Source organism: Hypomesus transpacificus, unplaced genomic scaffold, assembly GCF_021917145.1.
Source record: "Hypomesus transpacificus isolate Combined female unplaced genomic scaffold, fHypTra1 scaffold_206, whole genome shotgun sequence".
In the NCBI taxonomy this organism is placed as follows: domain Eukaryota; kingdom Metazoa; phylum Chordata; class Actinopteri; order Osmeriformes; family Osmeridae; genus Hypomesus; species Hypomesus transpacificus.
Window position 1 is genome coordinate 125,594 of NW_025813747.1, and position 24,011 is coordinate 149,604.

Sequence of the window (24,011 nt, forward strand, 5' to 3'; positions counted from 1 at the left end):
TTATTCATCGATTCACCGTCCGTAGCAACAGAGTTAATAAAGTAGCTAAATATGCTAGTGTACGTTATTTGAGGCCACCTTTTCAGGTCGTCCTCCCATCCCTCGATAGTAGAAGGCAGAGGTATGATCAAATTGTCCCGTTTCAGGTGTAACAGGCTGTGTTCCCACATGTTTTATTTCGCATCAGAATTAGCTTTTCGCAATGGCTGTTTATGAGCGTTCCCATGACAATCGCCGGCTCTGGAAGTCGCGCCCATAATCCAGGAAATGGATCATGGGAGCTAGGAATAAGGTGGATAGCGTTTGTCATATAGGTTTTGTCTATCGGAAAATAGTCGGTTGGAATGTTCAGAATCACACATGTGCGACGTTACTCTGTGGTGCCCGCTTTCGAACTATCGCACGTGTGATACTACTCCTTAACATGTTAAAAAGTCTTAAGTCAAAAATTCTGAACTTTAAGTAATTTTTTTTAATTTAAGGCCTTAAAACGTCTTAAACGGCCAAATTGTATCCAAGGTCTTAAATTTAATTTAGTCAGGTCTAAAAAAGGTTTTACCCTCGGTCATTTCCAGAAACGCTGGCCGCAGAAAGTTATTACAAAGTAGTATTAAAGTATTGCGTCGTAGCCTACAAAGTTGAGCTCTGGAATCTTTGCTACAAACAAAACCAGCAGAACGCTGCCCTCCAAACTTTGGATCGGTGTGTTGTAGTTCTATCTGGGGGATATTGGTGTTGGTCCGTACGCGGTGATAAAACGACAAATCCCTTGATAAATGCAATACCTACCTGCAAAATACGTCTGCGTGTCCTCAGAGTTTGTTAAAGTTCAGCTATGTGTGGACAATGTGGAAAGTGTACTTTCAACAAGATATGGCTAGATAGATCACAGAGATTTCCACTGTTGGTTACAAGCGGTACCCAGCTCCAGGTACGAGGCTCGCTGCAAACTTTGCCCAAAACTTTGGTTACTAATGTGAATTCATTGAAATAAAATGATATATTTTCGAAATGTCTTTGATTTGAATATGTTTCGGGTAATGTGTCGTGTAGGTCTTAAATTTCAATCTTTATGGTCTTAAAATGTCTTAAAAAGTTCTTACATTTGACTTACTGAAACCTGCAAGAACCCTGTGATATATACTGTTGCCGACTTACTGTCACCCTGCTTATCTGTGTCTTTGTCCACCTGTCAGTCTACCTGAATTATTTGTCCTCTGGCCCCTCCTCCAGACCAGGGTCATGTGACCCAGCGAGGCCAGTCTGCCTCCAGCCCCGCCTCGGCACCCACAGTGGAGGTCCCTGCGCCCCCTGCACCGGTCCCGGCCCCCCACGCCCCCACTTCAGTGGCCCCAGACACCCAGACCCCCCGCCCCCAGCAGGGCCAGGTCAAGCTCACCTTGGCTCAGCTAACACAGCTTACACAGGGTGCTCAGGTGAGTGGGTCCTGACCTCAGCACTCTAACTGTCCAATCCCCCAGGCAATTGGTCAACCGGTCAAAACAGTTTCTTCAGATAATGTGTTAATGGTTAGCATTGTGTCCTGCTGTGTGAGGCAGTACTGTTAGCATTGAGTCCTGCTGTGTGAGGCAGTACTGTTAGCATTGAGTCCTGCTGTGTGAGGCAGTACTGTTAGCATTGAGTCCTGCTGTGTGAGGCAGTACTGTTAGCATTGAGTCCTGCTGTGTGAGGCAGTACTGTTAGCACTGTGTCCTGCTGTGTGAGGCAGTACTGTTAGCATTGAGTCCTGCTGTGTGAGGCAGTACTGTTAGCATTGTGTCCTGCTGTGTGAGGCAGTACTGTTAGCATTGAGTCTTGCTGTGTGAGGCAGTACTGTTAGCATTGTGTCCTGCTGTGTGAGGCAGTACTGTTAGCATTGTGCCCTGCTGTGTGAGGCAGTATTGTTAGCATTGTGTCCTGCTGTGTGAGGCAGTACTGTTAGCATTGTGTCCTGCTGTGTGAGGCAGTACTGTTAGCATTGAGTCCTGCTGTGTGAGGCAGTACTGTTAGCATTGTGTCCTGCTGTGTGAGGCAGTACTGTTAGCACTGCATTGGTATGAGCAGCATGGCATGCTCATATAAAGGCGTATGTAATTCCTCACTGCTAATATCTCTATATGCTTTTAAAGTGTTTAAAAAAACAAAACAAAAAGTAAATATTTAATTTTTGTTGTCTGTTGTGTGTGCGCTTGTTGTGCAGGGCTCCAGCCAGGGGCTGACGGTGGTGATCCAGGGCCAGGGCCAGACCAGGGGCCAGCTACAGATCCTCCCCCCAGGGGTGGCTGTCCTTCCTGGGCTGGGACAGCAGCTCATGCAGGCTGCCATGCCCAATGGCCAGGTGCAGCGCTTCCTCTTCACCCCTCTACCCCCTGCCTCTACACCAGCCTCTACACCTGCCTCTAAAACCACCTCCACTCCTCCCTCTACCCTCACCCCTGCATCCAACCCAGCCCCTGCCTCTACTCCCACCTCTACACCCACCTCTATCCCAGCCTCTGCCTCTAAAACCACCTCCAATCCTGCCTCTACCCTCGCCCCTGCCTCTTGTACCACCTCTACCTCTAGCACCGCATGTGCATCCACAACCATCTCCTCCCCTGCCTCTACAACCACCCCTGCCTTTACAACCACCCCCGCCTCTACCCCCTTACCTATCTCTACCCCCACCCCTGCCATTAAAATCACCCCCACCTCTAGCTCCGCCCATGCATCCACAACCATCTCTGCCCCTGCCTCAACTTCCGCCCCTGCCTCTAAAACCACCCCTGTCTCTGCAATCACCCCCATCTCTAAAACCACCTCCACTCCAGCCTCTACAACTCATCCTTCATCTGCCTCTGCAGTCACCTCCACCCCCTCTCCTATAACCACTTCAGCCTCTACGACCATCTCAGCCTCCACTCCCACCACCTCCTCTGCTTCATCCTTGTCTGCCTCCGCCCTGGCCTCCACCCTGGTCCCGGCCTCCCCCGTGGCTACAGCCTCCACCCTAGCCCCAGCCTCCACTCTGAACCCAGCTCCAGCCTCCACCATGGCCCCAACCTCCACCCTGGTCCCAGCCTCTACACTGGCCTCAGCTCCAGCCTCCACCATGACCCCAACCCCGGCCTCCACCATGGCCCCAACCTCCACCCAGGCTCCGGCCTCAGCTTCAGCCTCCACTATGGTCCCAACCTCCACCCTGGTCGCAACCTCCACCCTGGTCCCAGCCTCTACACTGGCCTCAGCTCCAGCCTCCACCATGGCCCCAACCCCGGCTTCCACCATGGCCCCAGGCTCCACCCAGACTCAAGCCTCTACACTAGCCTCAGCTTCAGCCTCCACTATGGCCCCAACCTCCACCCTGGTCCCAGCCTCTACACTGGCCTCAGCTCCAGCCTCCACCATGGCCTCAACCTCCACCCTGGTCCCAGACTCCACCGTGTCTCCAGCCTTTACTTTGGCCCCATCCTCCACACTGGCTCCAACCTCCGTGGTGGGATCTGCAGTGTCCTCAAGCTTAAGATGGGCTGTGAGGCCCTCTCTGCAGCCCAGGTGGAGGGCAGCATTCCAGACCCCAGCTTCCTCCCAGCCTCCACCCAGCCTCCTCCCCCCAGCCTCCTCTCAGACACCGGCTCAGCCAGCAGGGGCTCCTGTTCCTGCCCCTGTCTCCATACCTGCCCCTGAAGCTGCCCCTGTCTCTGTTCCTGCCCCTGTCTCTAAACCTTCCCCTGTCTCTGTACCTGCCCCTGTCTCCTTACCTGCCCCTGTCTCCTTACCTGCCCCTGTCTCTGTTCCTGCCCCTGTCTCCTTACCTACCCCTGTCTCCTTACCTGCCCCTGTCTCTGTACCTGCCCCTGTCTCCATACCTGCCCCTGTCTCCTTACCTGCCCCTGTCTCTGTTCCTGCCCCTGTCTCCTTACCTACCCCTGTCTCCTTACCTGCCCCTGTCTCTGTTCCTGCCCCTGTCTCCTTACCTGCCCCTGTCTCCTTACCTGCCCCTGTCTCCATACCTGCGCCTGAACCTGCCCCTGTCTCTGTTCCTGCCCCTGTCTCCTTACCTGCCCCTGTCTCTGTTCCTGCCCCTGTCTCCTTACCTGCCCCTGTCTCCTTACCTGCCCCTGTCTCCTTACCTGCCCCTGTCTCCATACCTGCGCCTGAAGCTGCCCCTGTCTCTGTTCCTGCCCCTGTCTCCTTACCTGCCCCTGTCTCCTTACCTGCCCCTGTCTCTAAACCTGCCCCTGTCTCTGTACCTGCCCCTGTCTCTGTACCTGCCCCTGTCTCTAAACCTGCCCCTGTCTCCTTACCTGCCCCTGTCTCCTTACCTGCCCCTGTCTCCTTACCTGCCCCTGTCTCCATACCTGCGCCTGAAGCTGCCCCTGTCTCTGTTCCTGCCCCTGTCTCCTTACCTGCCCCTGTCTCCTTACCTGCCCCTGTCTCTGTACCTGCCCCTGTCTCTGTACCTGCCCCTGTCTCTGTACCTGCCCCTGTCTCTAAACCTGCCCCTGTCTCCTTACCTGCCCCTGTCTCCTTACCTGCCCCTGTCTCTGCACCTGCACTTGTCTCTAAACCTGCCCTTGTCTCTGTACCTGACCCTTTCTCCTTACTGGCCCCTGTCTCCTTACCTGCCCCTGTCTCTAAACCTGCCCCTGTCTCCTTACTTGTCTCCTTACCTGCTCCATTCTCCTTACCTGCCCCTGTCTCTAAATCTACCCCTGTCTCTGTACCTGACCCTGTCTCCTTACCTACCCCTGTCTCTAAATCTACCCCTGTCTCTGTACCTGACCCTGTCTCCTTACCTACCCCTGTCTCTAAATCTACCCCTGTCTCTATACCTGCCCTTGTCTCCTTACCTGCCCCTGTCTCTAAACCTGTCTCTGTTCCTGCTTCTGTCTCTAAACCTATCCCTTTTACTTCCTCTATCTCCACACCTGTGCATGTCCCTGTCTCCTTACCTGCCCCTGTCTCGATACCTGCCCCTGTACCTCCCCCTGTCTACATACCTGCCCCTGTACCTCCTCCTGTCTCCTTACCTGCCCCTGTACCTGCCCCTGAATCTACCCCTGTCTCTGTAACTGCCCCTGTAAATGCCCCAATTTCATTACCTGCCCCTGTACATGCCCCTGTAGAGGCCTCAATCTCCTTACCTGCCCCTGTACATGCCCCTGTCACCCCCCAAGTGTCCCCACATCGTGCCCTTGTTACTCAACTCTCCCTCCCCAGCCTGTCCCCTGCCATGGCCCCGAAGTTCCAGACCCCAGCCTCTCCTCACCTGGTCTCCCCCACCATCACCCAGACCACAGTGAATTATGCCCAGGCCCAGGCTCAGAACCAGGCCCAGCACCAGGCCAAGGTCCAGACCCAGCTGATCATGGTGCAGACAGGGCTGCACCAGCAGGTCCAGGTGCTGTCTGCCCTGCCTCCTCAGCCTCATCCACAGTTCCAGCCTCATCCCCAGCCATCGCCCCAGCCTCACCCCCTGCCCGGAGGAGCCCAGCCGCTCAGGCTGCAGCTGCCCATCCAGATCCGTCCGGCACCAGCAGTTCAGGTAGAGCACCTCCAGCTTGGTAGAGCACCTCCAGCCTGGTAGAGCACCTCCAGCATGGTAGAGCACCTCCAGCTTGGTAGAGCACCTCCAGCCTGGTAGAGCACCTCCAGCTTGGTAGAGCACCTCCAGCTTGGTAGAGCACCTCCAGCCTGGTAGAGCACCTCCAGCTTGGTAGAGCACCTCCAGCCTGGTAGAGTACTTCCAGCTTGGTAGAGCACCTCCAGCTTGGTAGAGCACCTCCAGCTTGGTAGAGCACCTCCAGCCTGGTAGAGCACCTCCAGCTTGGTAGAGCACCTCCAGCCTGGTAGAGTACTTCCAGCTTGGTAGAGCACCTCCAGCTTGGTAGAGCACCTCCAGCCTGGTAGAGCACCTCCAGCTTGGTAGAGCACCTCCAGCTTGGTAGAGCACCTCCAGCTTGGTAGAGTACTTCCAGCCTGGTAGAGCACCTCCAGCCTGGTAGAGCACCTCCAGCCTGGTAGAGTACTTCCAGCCTGGAGTGGGTTACACCAACTAGTCTTTGCTAAGACTGTCATAAGTCCTAAGTCAGTCTTAGTTAAGAACGGTCTTAGGCCCATATCTGACGCCTGTTGCACCAACTGAATTTACGATCAGTCTTAACTAAGACTGGTGGTAACATGCGCGTTCATGAAAGTGCCCGTGGAATTCTAGAATGGAACGTGCGTTGCCATGATACCCATACATTTTTACCATGATGATACCAGGGATGCCAGACGCCTGGCGGAAACGCTGCTTGACAGCGATTGCCTCGGCCTCGTTAGGCAAGTTGACATAATGCGGTAGGCGGCGACTCAGTGCCAGCGAGACCCTACGAATAACTCTACGAGCTGTAGATTTATGCACGCCGATCATGTCCCCCACGGTGTTTTTAATTGCACCGTTTGCATAAAACCTCAGTGCAATTAAAAACTGTAACGTTGGCGTCAGGGCAGCATTTCGGTCTGCCTGAAAGCACAAATCGTCGGACAGTTCGTCCACTAGAGAAAAAATCTCAACCCTACTGAAAAGAAACCTCTGAAATAACTCCTCATCATTGTACATATCCAGCGGGTTAGTTCTGTCTCGCACTACTCTCTCACGTCTTAAAGCGCGTTCATTATACAATCTATAAATTAGACGCGCCATTGTTATAGGCTACTTGTTGTTTTAGCTGCACTCAACGGTTTTGTGAAAATTAGCCTACTATAGAAACCAACACAGAAAACGTTCTGTTTTAACATAAGACTCCTCTCCACAGGGCGTAACATTTAGGACTAGACTTAGGGAAAAAGCACCTTAAGTCTGCGTGGTGCAACAGGCGCAACATCATTTTAGACATAGAACGTTGAGTTACGCCAGTCTTAGTTTAAGACTGGTCTTAAATCCTGTTGGTGCAACCCGCTCCTGGTCTAGATGGGTGTTGGGGATGGTAAACTGTCACTGTTCGAATGCACGTTCATATTCATTGAAAATATAACATTTCCTTTTGGAATGCAGGATAGTCCAGAGATTGCAGGTGTTAGGGTTAGGCTAACCCTAACCAGAGATTGCAGGTGTTAGGCTAACCCTAACCCTAACCAGAGATTGCAGGTGTTAGGCTAACCCTAACCAGAGATTGCAGGTGTTAGGCTAACCCTAACCAGAGATTGCAGGTGTAGCATATCCCTCCCGACAGATGGTCTGACACTTAACTGATGATTGTACATTTTATTTTAAATCCCACAAACAGCGTAAGAGCTGTGTATAAAGCACAAACACAAAAATCACGTGTTAGCATTTCCTTGCCATTAGCACCACTGTAGTATCTTATACAGATAGCTAGCCAACTACACAGTTATTACAGTTGTTAATAATTATATCTAGCAAAACATTAACAAACCTTTTGCCTCTTCGGGGGGGCACTAATACCGTAACTATTTAGGGTTAAGCAGTACTGTTAGGGTTATTTACTCTCTGAACTGTCGTATTCTCCGTTCTTTTCTCTCACGTCTTCGCACACACAGGGTTAGCACACCCTAACACAGAGGTTCCCAAACTTTTTAGGCCACGCCCCCCCTTCGACATCCTGACCGGGTTCACGCACACCCACACCTTAAAAAAATCAAATAAAAAGCAACGCAGCCTATGTATAGCCGCGTTAAAATCAGTCCAATTAGAGAACAGTTTGCTAGCGCGTGGAGTTTGTTTACAAGATTGAGTCCACTGTTGCAGTGTAAACACAAACCGAACAAATTCATGTTTTTGTTGCCATGGTCATTTTTTATAGAAAACATGTCGTTTTGTTCAGTCTTCTCACGACAGTCAATTACTTGTTAACTAAGTTACAATGATCAATAGGAAACGGACAACGCAGCTCAGCTAAAATGGCTTTAATTTACAGTAAAGTAACACAAGTAATCCTCATAGCTGTGTATGTCCATCAATATCGCTCATTTGGAAGATGACGTCAGAGGGCAATACGGATCCGTATCAGACCGGCGAGGAGGGCAATACGCGGCTGGCATGACCACCCATTAGCCAATTAGAACGCTGTACTGTCGTTGCCATATAATAATTGGGTGTACTCACGCCTTTGGCGAGCGAGCCATTGTTCTCTCTCATATATATTATTATTGTTTATTTTCGCCAGGACCCGTCCAAGCCTTTATGGGGCCTTAAACAGAATTGATTTGGGGGCCCCTCGGCGTTGCCAATTATTTATTTATTTTTCGTAATTACCGTATTTATTAGATTAAACTTCGATTTATTACACATTGTTCATTTTTGGTGCGCCGTTTATTCGAGGGCGGCGTTTATTTGAGGGCGAAGTTTAATCTAAGAAATATGGTATTCTAGGCTGTCTGCGCTAGCATGCTAACGTGTTAGTTTGCTATATTTAATGTTCGTAAAGATAGTTTAAACAGTACGGTCTTCTAAATCACCGATTAAGCAACAATCAAATGTCAATGTTAGTTAGCTCTATCTCATCTGCTTTTTGTTAACGCTGATTTGCAATGAATGCAAGAACAACTAGATAGCAAAAACACCTACACTACCTACTGTAGCCATGTAAACTAGTTTAGCTTGCTAACGCAAGAGCACCTGCCTCTCTCCAGTTCTTTCAATAGATAATCTAGATGGCGTTAGCAATAGGCTAGACTGCTATTCGTTTTCAGTTTTTTTTTTCTTAAGCTTCCCTTATAATGTCTATTCCCTTCTAGCTAGAGTAATTTGCTAAGTAAGGTAGCTAGCTGTGTTTAGATATTTGAAACACATACCTACCAGTGGACCCTGAGTGCAACACAACAGAATGTTTATTAAAATAACATGCTGCTACTAGGTATTTCAGGACATGCTGCTCCTACCGTATTTCTGTGGCGGCGTTTATCACACAATGTTGGTGCGGCGTTAAATCGAAGGAACACGGTACATTAAACTGTAATTGAATGTGCTTTGGGGGGCCCTCTAGTGGTCATGGGGGCCCTAAGCAGCAGCTTAGTTCGCTTATGCCTTGGGCCGGCCCTGATTTTCGCTCCCCTAAGGATCAGTCAATATTTTGACTACATAGACAACGTCGCTGTCAAAATGTTTGTCTTGGTCACGATTGCATTGCTTCTATTGGGATTGACGTTCCGTTGCACGGTTTAGGAGGTTACAAAGTTTTTGTGCCAAAAAGTGCCTTTAGTCGACGAAGGGTACTCATTGCTAGCTACGTTCCCACGTCAACACACCTTAGCAACGACGCATGGATACAACGTGCACAGATGTGCTGTTGCACAGCCAGTATCGTGCCGTGGAGTACTAGCAGCACATGTACATTTAAGCAAATCAAGACTTGCATGTACAGTAAGTAATGTCACATTAAATAATGTATTTAAAATCAAGCTTGTGTGGTTTGTCGCTGTCTTCAATGCCACAGCCTAAACTTTATGTCCAAAGAAACAGTCTAATTTCTGGTGCTTTCAAACAATCCCATAGTCATATATGGGTTATAGACAGACATATATAGGTTATGTGTCTATGAACATCCCCTCAGTGACATTTGGCTAGCAACAGCAGCTTGCTCGTAGCAAACTAATTTTGAATTAGCCATTTCCCCCTAAATTAATGTCAAACTTATTTAAGTTTTTGGGGCATATTTTCAGTTAGCAGACGGTACTGTTTGAATCGCGATTCCATCCTGAAATACTGACAACGTTGTTACAGTAGCTTGTTTCAAAGGGGGTTCGCTTGTTTCTTAATGAGTTCTTAATGAATTATGAGTAGCGTAAATGCTTGAAAATATCATTAGAAGGGAAAAACTCAAGGGGAAGGACCCACCTGCAAGCGAACACACCCTACAATTTCCCCAGAAATTGTACCCTCTCTAGTTAATATTAATTATTACACCATTAGACCAACATTACATTTTTCCTCCCGCAACCCCTAGAGGCAGCTCGTGCGCACCACACACATCTCTATTTCCCCACACATATTTTTCAGTTTTTAACCCCGAGCCTCACCTAAATAAATCATGTTACAGGTTATCACATCAAATCTCACAATAAGTTTAATCGCCAAGTAGTTTCCACAACAAGAAATTGACTTTGGTGGGCAGGTGCATACAGTAAACATATAAGAATCTTTAAAAGGGTTCTGTCCTTGCATATAAAAAGTAAGAAATATAAATCATTTACAACAAAATACGAACAACACTGTACAATATAAAATAAAATATTTATACAAAGTAAAAGAGTGCAGTGAGGCTCTGTGCCAGAGGAGCGTTAATGTAGGTGCAAAAGAGCATGTGCACAAACTGAAAATGGCACTCTCACAGGCACTCTCTTCTGCTCTCTTATTGTCCTGTCATATAAGGACCTCTGCATGAATTGTTCCATGTGAGGTCCATTTTGTCATGTTATGGCAACTGCTTAAATTTGCACTACACATTTTGTACTTGTAACAATAGCTGTTCTATCTAAATAGTTTTTGTTGTTTTCTAATTGGGGCAAAAAAAATGCAAATGAAAACATATCGAGATATATAGAATATCGCAAAAATGTTGACAATATCGAGATATCAATTTTTTTGTATATATCGCCCAGCCCGTGTCTAGGGTGGGAGGAAGCGGCCACAACTTTCCTTGCTTGCCTCAAGGTCCTAGAGGGATAGGAGATTGCAGCCGATCACCTTCTTAACAGGAATCTGAAGACATTTTGTAAACTGAGCCCTTTTTACAGAAGGCCTGTAAAAACAGGATCCGTTGTTTACATATCCTGTAATAAGTTGTCTACGAACCCTAAATACTGTTATAACTTGGTGTCTACGAAGCCTAAAAACTGTTATAATGGTTTTGTCCTTTTTCTTCTCAGCTGCAGGCCCAACAGGCGCCAAACTTTGTGACCATTCAGTCATCTGCTGTCGCAAAACAGATCCAACCTCAACACCTCCGGATCCAGTCAGCGCCACAGGCTCAACACCTCCATCCCCAGCTCCAACACCTCCAGATCCTCCAGCCCCAACACCTCCAGCTCCAGCCCCAACACCTCCAGCTGAAGACCCAACACCTCCAGCTCCAGACCCAACTCCAGACAGGAACCCAACACCTCCAGCTCCAGACACAAGCCCAGACAGGAACACAACACCTCCAGCTCCAGACACAAGCCCAGACAGGAACCCAACACCTCCAGCTCCAGACACAAGCCCAGACAGGAACCCAACACCTCCAGACCCAACCCCAAACAGGAACCCAACACCTCCAGCTCCAGACACAAGCCCAGACAGGAACCCAACACCTCCAGCTCCAGACACAAGCCCAGACAGGAACCCAACACCTCCAGCTCCAGACACAAGCCCAGACAGGAACCCAACACCTCCAGACCCAACCCCAAACAGGAACCCAACACCTCCAGCTCCAGACACAAGCCCAGACAGGAACCCAACACCTCCAGCTCCAGACCCAACCCCAGACAGGAACCCAACACCTCCAGCTCCAGACCCAACCCCAGACAGGAACCCAACACCTCCAGACCCACTGTTTCCAGTCCCAGCAACACCAGGATGCTAAGGAGGCCAGTCGGCCTAGCTCCAGCATGCACACACGGGTATCTACCACCCAGGTATCTCCCACCCAGGTATCTCCAACGGGCTTAGCATGGGCTCATTTACACCAACAACACAAACAGTCACACCTGTATCTGTACTTATCTCAGTATAAAATGTAATTATAATGCTCTGTGAGTTGAGAGAGATGGGCAGGTTTGAGGGAAGTGGGGGAGCAGGTTTGAGGGAAGGGGGGAGCAGGTTTAATCAAGCTTTTAGAGCAGTGGTCATTGACTAGTTCTTGTTGCAGGTGTTGGAGCAGCAGCAACAGAGGAAGATGATGTCACCTGCTGAGATAAAGGACAATCAAAGGTATGTACCAGATAGTCAGTATATCTATCTGTATCAGCCGACTATAACATCTGACTGCACCAGCCGACCACAGCATTTGACTTACACTATACCAGCCGACCACAGCATCTGACTTACACTATACCAGCCGACCATAACATCTGACTAACACTATACCATCCGACCATAACATCTGACTGCACCAGCCAACCATAACATCTGACTAACACTATACCAGCCGACCATAACATCTGACTAACACTATACCATCCGACCATAACATCTGGCTAACACTACACTATGCTATGTATGCTGGTAGCTAATGAAGTTCCTCCTGAACAGGATGGAGCAGGAGGAGTGCATGGAGGAGGAGAAGAGGAGGATTAAGGAAGAAGACATGGGGGATGAGGAGAATTGGAGCAGAAGGAAGGAGCAGGAGGAGGAGGAGTTGGAGAGGAGGAAGAGGAAGGAACAGGAGGAGGAGAGGAGGAGGAAGAAGGAGCGCATGGAGGAGAAAGAGGAGAGGAGGAGGAGGAAGGAGCGCATGGAGGAGGAGGAGGAGAGGAGGAAGAGAAAGGAGGAGCGGACAGAGGAAGAGAAGAGAAGGAGGAGGAAGGAGGAGCACATGGAGGAGGAAAAGAGGAGGAGGAGGAGGAGGGAGGAGCGCATGGAGGAGGAGGAGAGGAGGAGGAGGAAGGAGGAGGCTGAGGAGAAGAGACGCTCCAAGCAGAGTGTCTGCAGAGTGTCGGCAGGGCTCTATAGACACAAGGAGCACCTAAAGCAGGAGATCCTGAACAAGAGGGCTTTGCTGGACAAGGAACTGAAGCTGGAGGTTCAGGTGAGGACCACACACACCCGTTACTCCCACACACACACCTGTTACTCCCACACACACACCTGTTACTCCCACACACCTGTTATTCCCACACACACACCTGTTACTCCCACACACACACCTGTTACTCCCACACACACACCTGTTACTCCCACACACACCTGATACTCCCACACACCCACCTGTTAATCCCACACGCACCTGTTACTCCCACACACACCTGATACTCCCACACACCCACCTGTTAATCCCACACGCACCTGTTACTCCCACACACACCTGATACTCCCACACACACACCTGTTACTCCCACACACACCTGATACTCCCACACACACCTGATACTCCCACACACACACTCGTTACTCCCACACACACACCTGTTACTCCCACACACACCCGTTACTCCCACACACACACCTGATACTCCCACACACACCTGATAATCCCACACACACACCTGGGAAACCTGACACACACACCCCTGATACACATGTACTTCTGAACATACCTGACACACACTAATCTGGACTTTGTTGGCGGTGTCCTTCTCTCTCTCTCCCTCCCCCTACCTACCCCCTCCCCCATCAGGAGGAGTTGAGGAGGGACATCAGCCGACTGAGGAGGGAGAAGGAAAGAGCACAGGCAGCAATCAACCAGGCTGCTTCCTCCTCCTCATCTCAGTCCTCTTCTCACTCCTCCTCTCAGTCCTCCTTTCAGTCCTCCTCTCACTCTGCACATAAACGCAAGGGGGAGGAAGAGAAAGATGGAAGCCGGCAAAGAGATGGAGAAAGGGACCATAAAAGACAGAGAGATTCCTATATTGATGGAGACAGAAACAGATATGTAGACAGGGACAGAGGTAAACCTAGAGATGGAGAGAGAGTCAAATACAAAGACAAAGGGAGAGATCGGGCCATGGACTCCTCCTGTTCTTCCAAGCCCAAAAAGACGGTGGTTTCTACCTCAGGAGATCCTAGGAGAGACCCCAACCTGTACTGCGTCTGCAGAACACCATATGATGAGTCTAGGTGAGACATGTTTACCAGTCTTGAGCAACTACAAAGTTCCACCCCTTCATAAAGTGAAAAATTGTGGGTGGGAGATTTTTCATAAATATTAATCTAGGTTCTTTCCCATTCTCCATGTGATGCATGAACACGGGCAGTTATCACGCACAACCCTTCCCTGTGATCCGTCAGAGGACAGAGTAGTGTTCTAAGTTCTTGCGGTGTTCCTGTTCTAGGTTCTACATTGGCTGTGACCTGTGTTCTAACTGGTTCCACGGTGCATGTGTGGGGATCACCGAGCAGCAGGCCCGTCTCCTGGACGACTACGTCTGTGCCGACTGCTCGCGTGCGCAGGAGGGCGGTGTGGGAAAAGAGGGCAGGGCAGGGAAGGAGGGCGGAGACAGCACGGAGGAACTCTACTGTATTTGCAGGACACCTTATGATGAAGCACAGTAAGACCTCACCCTGAACACCCTGACCCCCAACAACCTGAACACTCTGACCCCACACTGCATCACCCTGACCAACACCCTGAACACTCTGACCCCACACTGCATCATACTGACCCCACACTGCATCACCCTGACCAACACCCTGAACACTCTGACCCCACACTGCATCATACTGACCCCTCACTGCATCACCCTGAACACTTTACCCCACACTGCATCACCCTGACCAACACCCTGAACACTCTGACCCCACACTGCATCATACTGACCCCTCACTGCATCACCCTGAACACTTTACCCCACACTGCATCTCCCTGACCCTAACACTCTGACCCCACACTGCATCACCCTGACCCCAACACCCTGAACACTCTGACCCCACACTGCATCATCCCAACCCTTCTGACTCTCCCCCTGGCAGGTTTTATATTGGCTGTGACCGCTGCCAGAGCTGGTACCATGGGCGCTGTGTGGGCATTGTGCCAAGCGAGGCAACGCACATTGACACGTACGTGTGCCCACCGTGCCAGGCCACGCAGGACACCACCGTGCTCACGCCGCTCACCGCGAAGGACTACGAGGGCTTGAAAAGGATACTGCGGGCCTTACAGGTAGGGGAGCGTGGTGTAGCCTATCAAGCTTCACAGGTAGGGGAGTGTGGTGTAGCGTAGCAGGCCTCACAGGTAGGAGAGCGTGGTGTAGCGTAGCAGGCCTTACAGGTAGGAGAGCGTGGTGTAGCGTAGCAGGCCTTACAGGTAGGAGAGCGTGGTGTAGCGTAGCATAGAATACAATAGCAAAATAGAATTTGATAGGATAGTGCAGTTCAGTATAGAATATGATAGCATAGGGTAGCAGGATTTAGCCCAGTATAGCAGAGGATAGAATACTTTGGCAAAGCGCATAGAATAGCACTGTATAGAGTAGTATAGCACAGCATAAAACTACTTTAGATTAGAACATATCATAGCATGATGAGCTTTATCCGCCTCTCTGCTTTATCAGGCTCATAAGATGGCCTGGCCCTTCCTGGAGCCTGTGGACCCTGGAGATGCCCCTGACTACTATGGAGTCATCAAGGAACCAATGGGTGAGCCTTAAATCTATTACCTCTCTTTCCTCGGAACCAGAAGGCAGCTTCCTATCTCTGACCTATAGCACATGGGAGCTACCTAGTCAGTGGTAGTAGATGGTGACTGTGCTCATCGTCGTGGTAATTTAAGTAGTTATTGGTGATAGTTAACGGATGGTAGCGGCAGTTTATGAATGATAGTGGATGGTAGTTGTAGTTTATGAATGGTAGTGGATGGTAGTTGTCGTTTTTGTATGGTAGTGGATGGTAGTTTATGGATGGCAATGTAGTTTATAGGTGGTCGTTTACGGATTGTATTTTATGGATGGTTAGGATTGTTTAGCTTACTTTATGACTGTGCTCCTGACTTCTAGACTTCTCCACTATGGACGCCAGGCTGCAGCAGCGCTACTACAGCAAGCTGACGGAGTTTGTGGCCGACGTGACCAAAGTTTTTGAAAACTGCCGCTACTACAACCCCCCCGACTCCCCCTTCTACCAGTGTGCCGAGCAGCTGGAGGATGTGTTCGTGCAGAAGCTCAAGAGCTTCAAAGCGGGCAGGTCAGTCCCACGAGCAGGGTCTGTCCTCTCCTCTGCCCTGCCCTCTCCCCTCTCCTCCTCTCCCCTCTCCTCCTCTACTCTTCCCTCCTCTTTCTCCTCTCCTATGTCGAGCCATGTTGTCCTGCCTGTGTGCTTGCTATGCCTATGGTAGTGCTGCTGTGGACTCAGTATGACTCCTCTCAGATCAGCATGTGGGCTTCTGGGTGCACATTCCCCTAAAGCTGTATGTGCACGTGTACGTTTGTCCGCCACATCTAACCATGCATCACCCCCAGTGTGTTCAAGTTGCATGTCTGATTTACACCTCATTCTCTGTTGCAGGTGGTCTTCTCAGGTGTGAGGGTGTTGAGGATGGGACAGGCACCTCCGTAGGGACACTAGCTCCGGACTGGTGGCTTCCTTGACAGTGGACATTCTGTGCCCTTGTAGAAGCAATCCAAACCATGTTTTTGAGTTTTAGGTGAAGGAATTCCAAAGATGCCTTAAGGGGCAATCTGTAGTTGGCAGCCACCTAGACTCATCTCACAGAAACCAGGAAAACGCTGTACATTTATTTTCACTTAATTGAATTTTAGTGTTTAAATCTGGCATGTACAACTCGGCAAAGCATGAGTTGTTGATGAATCTGTTTTAGTTGGTTGGTGGTTCATTCAATTGTCAGTTGGATTAAAGATCCAGATTTCTCAACCGTCGGTGTAAAAGTGAATGTTTTATTGTAGGCCGTTTAGTGTTACCTCCTGGTGGCCTTGCTAACAGTTAAGATATGATGTGTTACTGGGTAGGCAGACTGTCTGCTCAGTGGGGAGGAGATAGCTCCGCTACTTGACTGTTATTATTTTGGGGAGTTTTAAATAATTTTGTGATTGATGAAAACAATAAATGTAATGGTTGTATGGTTTTTAAAATCCTTTTGTGAAGGATTGTTGTATAGTTCAAACATCCTGTGGTCCTGGTTCAAGAAGAATGAACCATTATCCCCACCTGCAATCCCCCGCTCCTAAATCCACGGGTCACTGCGTTGATTTGTTTGTCCATGTTCATGTCACTTGTGTTTAGAGAGTACTAAATAAAAACCTGTAAAGTTTCTAACCTGTCCTCCACCTCCCTTTCTCTCCCATTCTGTAGGGCTCATAAACACAAGCTTCCGTCCTCTCTGGCCTCTTAGAGCTGCTTCTTAAGGACTGGTGCTGTACATTGGCACCTGGAGGTCAATACTGGCACCTGGAGGTCAATACTGGCACCTGGAGGTCAGTACTGGCACCTGGAGGTCAATACTGGCACCTGGAGGTCAATACTGGCACCTGGAGGTCAATACTGGCACCTGGAGGTCAATACTGGCACCTGGAGGTCAATACTGGCACATGGAGGTCAATACTGGCACCTGGAGGTCAATACTAGCACATGGAGGTCAATACTAGCACTTGGGGGTCAATACTGGGTCCTGGGGGTCAATAGTTTTGTTTTTCTTCAGACGCTTACCTCGGACAGTCCACATACTTCCATTGAGAATTGTTCTTTCTTGATCATTCCTTTCTATTTTTCTCATCTCTGGACCACTGTTTTGGTTACGCACATAGCCTCATGTGTTCAAGACAGACATTTTACTGCAGATTCACTCAGCATACTGAGCAAGGCTGGATACTAACTGGATAGTGATGCTTTTGGAAAGTTACACATTATGGCCCTGGGACAGTGAGGATAACTAGAGTGTACGTAGCGGTATCCTCCTTTCTTTTTAAAGCGTCTTAACTCAAATTTTTTCTTCTTTTGGGGGGTATTTCAACTGATTAAATCTTGATGTAGGCTAAATGAAACTGAATAAAGGAAGAAGCTCTTCACTCAAATGTGTCTGAACGTTTTTCTGGAGGTGAAGTCATACTGTGGAGGTAGCGTTTATGGAAGACAAAATGCACATTTGTTTTTAGTTGACATGTAACAGCTGACAACATGTTCAGGGTCATCCAAGATGAGAAGAAGTTTGAATCATTAGGTGCGTTCGACATGGACTGCGGCTGCATGAAACGACCGGCAAGAGTAGCCGCTTGCGGTCGGGGAGGAGTTGAAAACGGCTCTGTGAATTCGGACATTCCAGCTTCTCGTGGTTTGCTGCGTTGGTGTCAGTCATGGCCGATCAAGTGCTGTTTGCTTACTTTACTTTATTTATAATTTAACTTGGTCTTTCCGTTAGTGAATAAGGGCACAGAAATGTCACTTTTTAATGTCATACTTTGTTTTAGCAACAAAAGCATCACTTTGCAGACCAGAAAACAAATTGAACTACCACATATTTAGTTGTCAATGTTTAAAAGCTGTAAACGTGGAATATCGAGTACTTTAACAACGGCATAAGCTTGCCGAAGGACCCTCGGTGTGGCCCACGCACAAGACAACGTGAGCCTCTTCGTAAGCTCGCGATGAAGCTGTGGCATTGCGTCACATCCGGAGAACCCTGTGATTTTTCAAAACAGTCCAATAGGACCGTGCTTTGACTCGAACAGGCCAATCACTGGAGATTTTCGCACGAATTTAAAGGTCTGTACACTTTCTTTTTGTAACAGAAATTTCTGAACAGGTACCAGGAAAGGGTAAGTAGATCAACTAGCTTACTTACTACTTAAATTTATCTGAGTATTTTTGCGTCATATTAATATAGCTAATTCATTTGCTGTAGTGGAACTAACGATTGCTTTGACGATATGCTTTCTTGTTTGCAAATGAATTCCCAGTTCGCTGAAATGCTGATAACACTGTATTTATGCTTTTTCAGAAATTATAGGTCCTACAGGTTTAAGATCAATCTGCAGTCAAAAGCGACAAGATGTCTGAGAACGCAGATCGTCTGAATAAATTCAAGAACAAGGGCAAAGATGCAAATGTACGTCGAGTGTATAGTAAAGTACTGTACACGTAGGTTATGCTTCATGATGCAGCAAGCTTCACTTGGGGGAGAATTGATCCATCATCTGTGATCTCTTATCACTTTTCTCCAGGAACTTCGTCGACGAAGGGTCGAGGTGAACGTGGAGCTTCGTAAAGCCAAGAAGGATGATCAGATATTCAAGAGGAGGAACGTAACCACTCTGCCTGACGAGGCTACCTCGCCTCTGCAGGAGAAAGGTCAAAATGCACAGGTAAGACGGTGTTTAAAACAACTTTTATCGGTAAGCTTAATTGCACTACTTATGTGATCTCTCACTTCGATCTACTGTAGCCGAGTTGGATCACATGTATTAGCTGCAATTATGGGGATCACAAAAGACAAAGGTGTGGTTACTGTCGCTGGATCTTAATAGCTCATTCTATAGCTTTACTACTGCTAATCACCCAGAATATCTTTATTTCACAGGCCAGAGATGGCGTTGTAGCCATTAATGTAGGAATTTAACCTGAATTTATTCACATCATTTAACATTGCGGTCGACGAGCTACTGGCACTGCATGAAACTTCCCTTGAAGCGGTTGCGATATGACGACTATGTATCTCGCATATTATGGTCAGCTATTACAGGGCCTTTCAGTACGTGTTAGTCTGCTCAGTAAAGTAATGAAATATAAGGCTATTTACTTAAAATAGACTGAGTGGCCGTGTCATCTGGAGACTGACTAGTTTACTCATTGTGTTGCATGAACGCAGCCGTCTCGGCACTGGACGGTAGCGGAGATCGTATCAGGGGTGAACAGCGCAAGTCTGGACGTGCAGCTGCAGGCCACTCAAGCCGCCAGGTGAGGAGCTCTACCGCGTGCCTAGGCTGCATGACGGATTCGGGATGAAGGAACGTGATGTCAGACTCTGTGCCGTTTCTGTGTCAACAGAAAGTTGCTGTCTCGCGAGCGGCACCCCCCGATAGACCACATCATCTCCGCGGGGCTGATCCCCAGGTTTGTGTCCTTCCTGGGGCTCGAGGAGTCATCTCCCATCCAGTTTGAGGCTGCGTGGGCGCTGACAAACATCGCATCCGGCACCTCGGACCAGACCACAGCGGTGGTGGAGGGGGGCGGCATCCCAGCCTTCGTCAGCCTGGTCCGCTCCCCCCACCCCCATATCAGTGAGCAGGCCGTTTGGGCGCTGGGCAACATTGCTGGTAAGGACTTCCTGGAGACTGGAATCACTCGTGGTGTGTGTGTTCTCATGGTGTGTGCGTGTTGTCATGGTGTGTGTGTTCACGGTGGTGTGTGTTCCAGGGGATGGCTCTGCCTACAGGGATCTCGTCATCAAACACGGGGCGGTGGCGCCGCTGCTGAGCCTGCTGGCTGTCCCTGACCTCTCTGTCTTCTCGGTGGGTACCAGGACCCTCACACACTATACACAGATGGGGGAGGAGGGGATCCGGGGCCAGGATCTGGGGCCAATCACAGCTGAGGACTGCTTCCCTATTTTGGTTTCAAATTCAAACCTTCAAACTCCTCTCCCCGTTTCCTGTCTGAAGTGCTGGTCCGGCCACTAGGGGGTGTTGTAGTAGCTGTAGTATTTCTAAGGTTTGGCAGTGGTACATTTCACCTAATTTTAATAAACAAATGGTGCTTATAGACTGTAGGGGTGGGAATCTTTTGGTACCTCACGATTCAAATCAATTCTTGGGGTCATGATTCGATAAAAAATCGATTCACAATTAGATTTTTAATAACATTTCTATTCAATATAAGCTTATGTAGCCGGTGTGAATTGGTGAAACTCACTCCTCAAGTATGTAACAGGCCACCCGCGTCATTGCATAGCTAGCTTTTCTTTGGCGTAGCTGGTAGTGGTGGCACTTGGGAAGTCAGAGGTGGCGTGTTGGATCCTCGGTGAAGGATGAACACGGTCCAGAAGACTCTGACGGAACTTGCAAGACCACGTCTTTTACATACCCGTCACTCTTGCATTTGATTCCAGTTTGCTGTTTAGTGTTACCTGTTTCTATTTGAGTGTGATAGGCAGTTGTGTTAAAAGATTTTTGACATTTGTGAAACGCTAGAAGACTAGAAGAAATGCTAATAGATTTTTTTTTTTTTGACCCCTAATATACAGTATATAAGGTTCAGAAGTGTGTGTGTGTGTGTATATGGTTAGGAAGTGGTATATAAGGTTCAGAAATCCTGACCTAGTCCTAACTCTCCCCAGGCCGGCTATCTGAGGAATGTGACGTGGACGCTGTCCAACTTGTGTCGGAACAAGAGCCCCGCCCCCCCACTAGGCGCCGTGCAGGAGCTGCTGCCTGCGCTAGTGCGCCTGCTTCACCATGGCGACCGGGAGGTTCTGGCGGACGCTTGTTGGGCTGTGTCCTACCTGACGGACGGACCCAACGACAGGATCCAGGTGGTGGTTCAGACTGGCCTGTTGCCACGTTTGGTCACCCTGCTGGGCTGTGGAGACCTGTCTGTCCTGGTGGGTCCGTGTGTGTGTGTGTGTGTGTGTATATGTGGGCACACACACAGCTACAACACACACACTGTGACATACACAAACATGTATACACACACTGACCATAAAAGGGTCTAAAGCAGCACTTTGTACACACGGAACACGTACCTTACTCACCTTAACCCTCGGAGTGCGTTTGATTTGCCCCTGCAGACGCCCTCCCTGCGCGCCCTGGGCAACATTGTGACGGGGACAGACGAGCAGACCCAGACAGTGCTGGATGCAGGTGTGCTGGCCGTGTTCCCGGCCCTGCTGCGCCACGCCCGGCCCAGTGTACAGAAGGAAGCGGCCTGGACACTGTCCAACGTGACGGCTGGCAGTGAGGGGCAGATCCAAGCAGTGCTGGACGCAGGCCTGCTGCCCCTCCTGGTGGACCTGCTGAGACAGGTGTGCTTGGTTTATGTCTGTCTGGGCTGGGCAAGTATGGGGGGTAGGGACATAATAAACGGTGATATTTAATTACCGTATTTCTTTGATTAAACGCCGCCCTCAAATGAGCGATGCACCAAAAACTCGGAAAACGGTTATTTAATTGGTTAAATTAAAACACAGTATTTACTAGGGTTAGTATACCAGGTAGTTCATTAGAGCCAGGTAGCTGACTGCCACTCTTGAATTCGCCTTTCATCAACCCCAAGTTCGCGTGCCACAGATCTGTTGCTGCTGGTGAGTGCTTTCTGCACTGCTTTCTGTTTGAAAGCGCGGCTTCAATTTTACACTAGGCTTTGTGTTTGACCTCCTTGTATATTCTTTGTTTGTCTATGGCCGCACTGCAGCTATAATTCACAAAATCTCTCTTACTAATTAATAAATGCTGCACCAAAAATGAACATTGTGTAAAAATCGCTGCAGTGTTTAATCGATGAAATACGGTAGTTCTTCTTGCCACTTTATTTTTTTGACCTGACTCGCCAGATAGTTTGTTACACATAAACATCGGGAATGTCATCCTTGGAAAAGGGCAGGGGGACTGTCAGGAAGTACTTTACAGGTGATTGGTTGAACCATCAGAGGGGGAGTGTCAGGAAGTACTTTACAGGTGATTGGTTGAACCATCAGTCTGTCACCATCTATCACAGGCTGACTTCAACCTCGTCCATAGCTGCCAGTAGTTCCTTATAAGACAATTATTAGTCCCAACCCCTGTGGTTCAGGCACAAACAGATAACTTGGAGCTTGGCAAGATGCATTTCAGATTGGTCAACGTTTATCTGAGGTTATTCAGTTGAGGGGTGATACTCTCAGACAATCACAAAGACTTCCTGAAAATATTGATGATCTTTCCCCTCCTCCCCTCCATCTGCAGGGTGACTTTAAGACACAGAAGGAGGCGGTGTGGGCGGTGACCAACCTGACCAGCGGGGGCAGTGTGGAGCAGGTGGTGCAGCTGGTGCAGAGCAGTGCTTTGGATCCCCTGCTGGCACTGCTGTCCTCCAAAGACACCAAGACTCTGCTGGTCATCCTGGATGCCCTCACCAACATCTTCCTGGTGAGGCTCTCACACACACACCAACAACTTCCTGGTGATGCACACACACACCCACACACACACCAACAACTTCCTGGTGAGGCTCTCTCACACACACACACACACACACACACACCAACAACTTCCTGGTGAGGCACACACACACACCAACAACTTCCTGGTGAGGCACACACACACACCCACACACCAACATCTTCCTGGTGAGGCACACACACACACCAACATATTCCTGGTGGGGCTCAGACACACAGAAACTACACATACTGTTCTTAGTTCTTGGATGGCTCTAGCAATGAAGTGTGTGTGTGTTTGTGTGTGTCCAGGCTGGGGAGAAGATCGAGGAGACAGACAAGTTGTGCCTGATGGTGGAGGAGTGTGGCGGGTTGGACCGTATCGAAGCCCTGCAGTCTCACGAGAATGAAATGGTCTACAAGGCCTCGTTGGCGCTCATAGAGAAATACTTCTCTGCAGAGGTGAGGAGACTCGCCTGTACAGACTGAACCATGTCCTTGATGTTGTGGCTCAGTCATGCAGCGTTCTGAAGCTTTTCCCGATATTTTCAAATAGCCGAGCTACTTTAACTGCCTTTAATGTTTATAATTCACTGGAATAATCAGTTAAATGGCAACCTGCAAAATCATTCCTATAGAGGAGGTGCCTAACTGCCTATAGAGGAGGTGCCTATAGAGGAGGTGCCTATAGAGGAGGTGCCTAACTGCCTATAGAGGAGGTGCCTATAGAGGAGGTGCCTAACTGCCTATAGAGGAGGTGCCTAACTGCCTATAGAGGAGGTGCCTATAGACGAGGTCCCTATAGAGGAGATGCTATTTGTTCTGTTTGGTTGCTGATAAAAGGATTGTGTGTGCACGCGTTGCACTGAAGACAACTTTACAGCAGTTTCATAAGGCGTCACTATGACGACCAGCAAGATGGGAGGATGCTATCTACAGCGGAGGACAGAAGTACAATACTGTACATCTAACCCTACCTGTACTGTACAGTTGAGCCGGTGTTCTGTGCTGCCGGTTCTAACGTGTTCCCTGTGTTGCAGGAGGAGGAGGATCTGCAGGTGGCACCTGCAGCTATGACAGATGGTTACGCATTCCAGATCAACGACAACCAAACGAGCACTTTCAACTTCTAAACTCATCCCATCTCCCTCTGCCTACTGCTCTGTGTCCTGTTTCTACTGTCTGTTATGTCTCTACTGCTCTGTGTCTCCTGTTTCTACTGTCTGTTATGTCAATGTGACGATAGAACTGTCAGGCATGTATATTACCTTTTAATCAGGTTAACTGTAAATAAAGTTCTTAAAAGAA

The 24,011-nt window shown here is 49.0% G+C and overlaps 2 protein-coding genes across 2 annotated transcripts in view; both read left to right on the top strand.

Moving 5' to 3' along the window:
* bptf (bromodomain PHD finger transcription factor) overlaps positions 1-16,891 on the top strand; it is a 35,892-nt gene extending 19,001 nt beyond the window's left edge. The window contains exons 19-30 of the mRNA XM_047013893.1: positions 1,234-1,436; positions 2,201-3,745; positions 5,228-5,527; positions 10,855-10,940; positions 11,062-11,557; positions 12,516-12,713; positions 13,302-13,741; positions 13,957-14,172; positions 14,594-14,783; positions 15,175-15,259; positions 15,616-15,802; positions 16,124-16,891. Coding sequence (XP_046869849.1) covers positions 1,234-1,436; positions 2,201-3,745; positions 5,228-5,527; positions 10,855-10,940; positions 11,062-11,557; positions 12,516-12,713; positions 13,302-13,741; positions 13,957-14,172; positions 14,594-14,783; positions 15,175-15,259; positions 15,616-15,802; positions 16,124-16,142 — 3,965 coding nt within the window. The 3' untranslated portion in view covers positions 16,143-16,891. The remainder of the gene's footprint in view (positions 1-1,233; positions 1,437-2,200; positions 3,746-5,227; positions 5,528-10,854; positions 10,941-11,061; positions 11,558-12,515; positions 12,714-13,301; positions 13,742-13,956; positions 14,173-14,593; positions 14,784-15,174; positions 15,260-15,615; positions 15,803-16,123) is intronic.
* Positions 16,892-18,303: 1,412 nt separating this feature from the next.
* Positions 18,304-24,011, top strand: kpna2 (karyopherin alpha 2 (RAG cohort 1, importin alpha 1)). Its single transcript, XM_047013914.1, has 11 exons — positions 18,304-18,387; positions 18,570-18,677; positions 18,793-18,933; positions 19,437-19,525; positions 19,616-19,884; positions 19,985-20,079; positions 20,904-21,167; positions 21,357-21,590; positions 22,510-22,692; positions 23,016-23,165; positions 23,744-24,011. The coding sequence occupies exons 2-11, from the start codon at positions 18,621-18,623 to the stop codon at positions 23,834-23,836; spliced, it is 1,575 nt and encodes a 524-aa protein (XP_046869870.1). The 5' UTR covers positions 18,304-18,387; positions 18,570-18,620; the 3' UTR covers positions 23,837-24,011.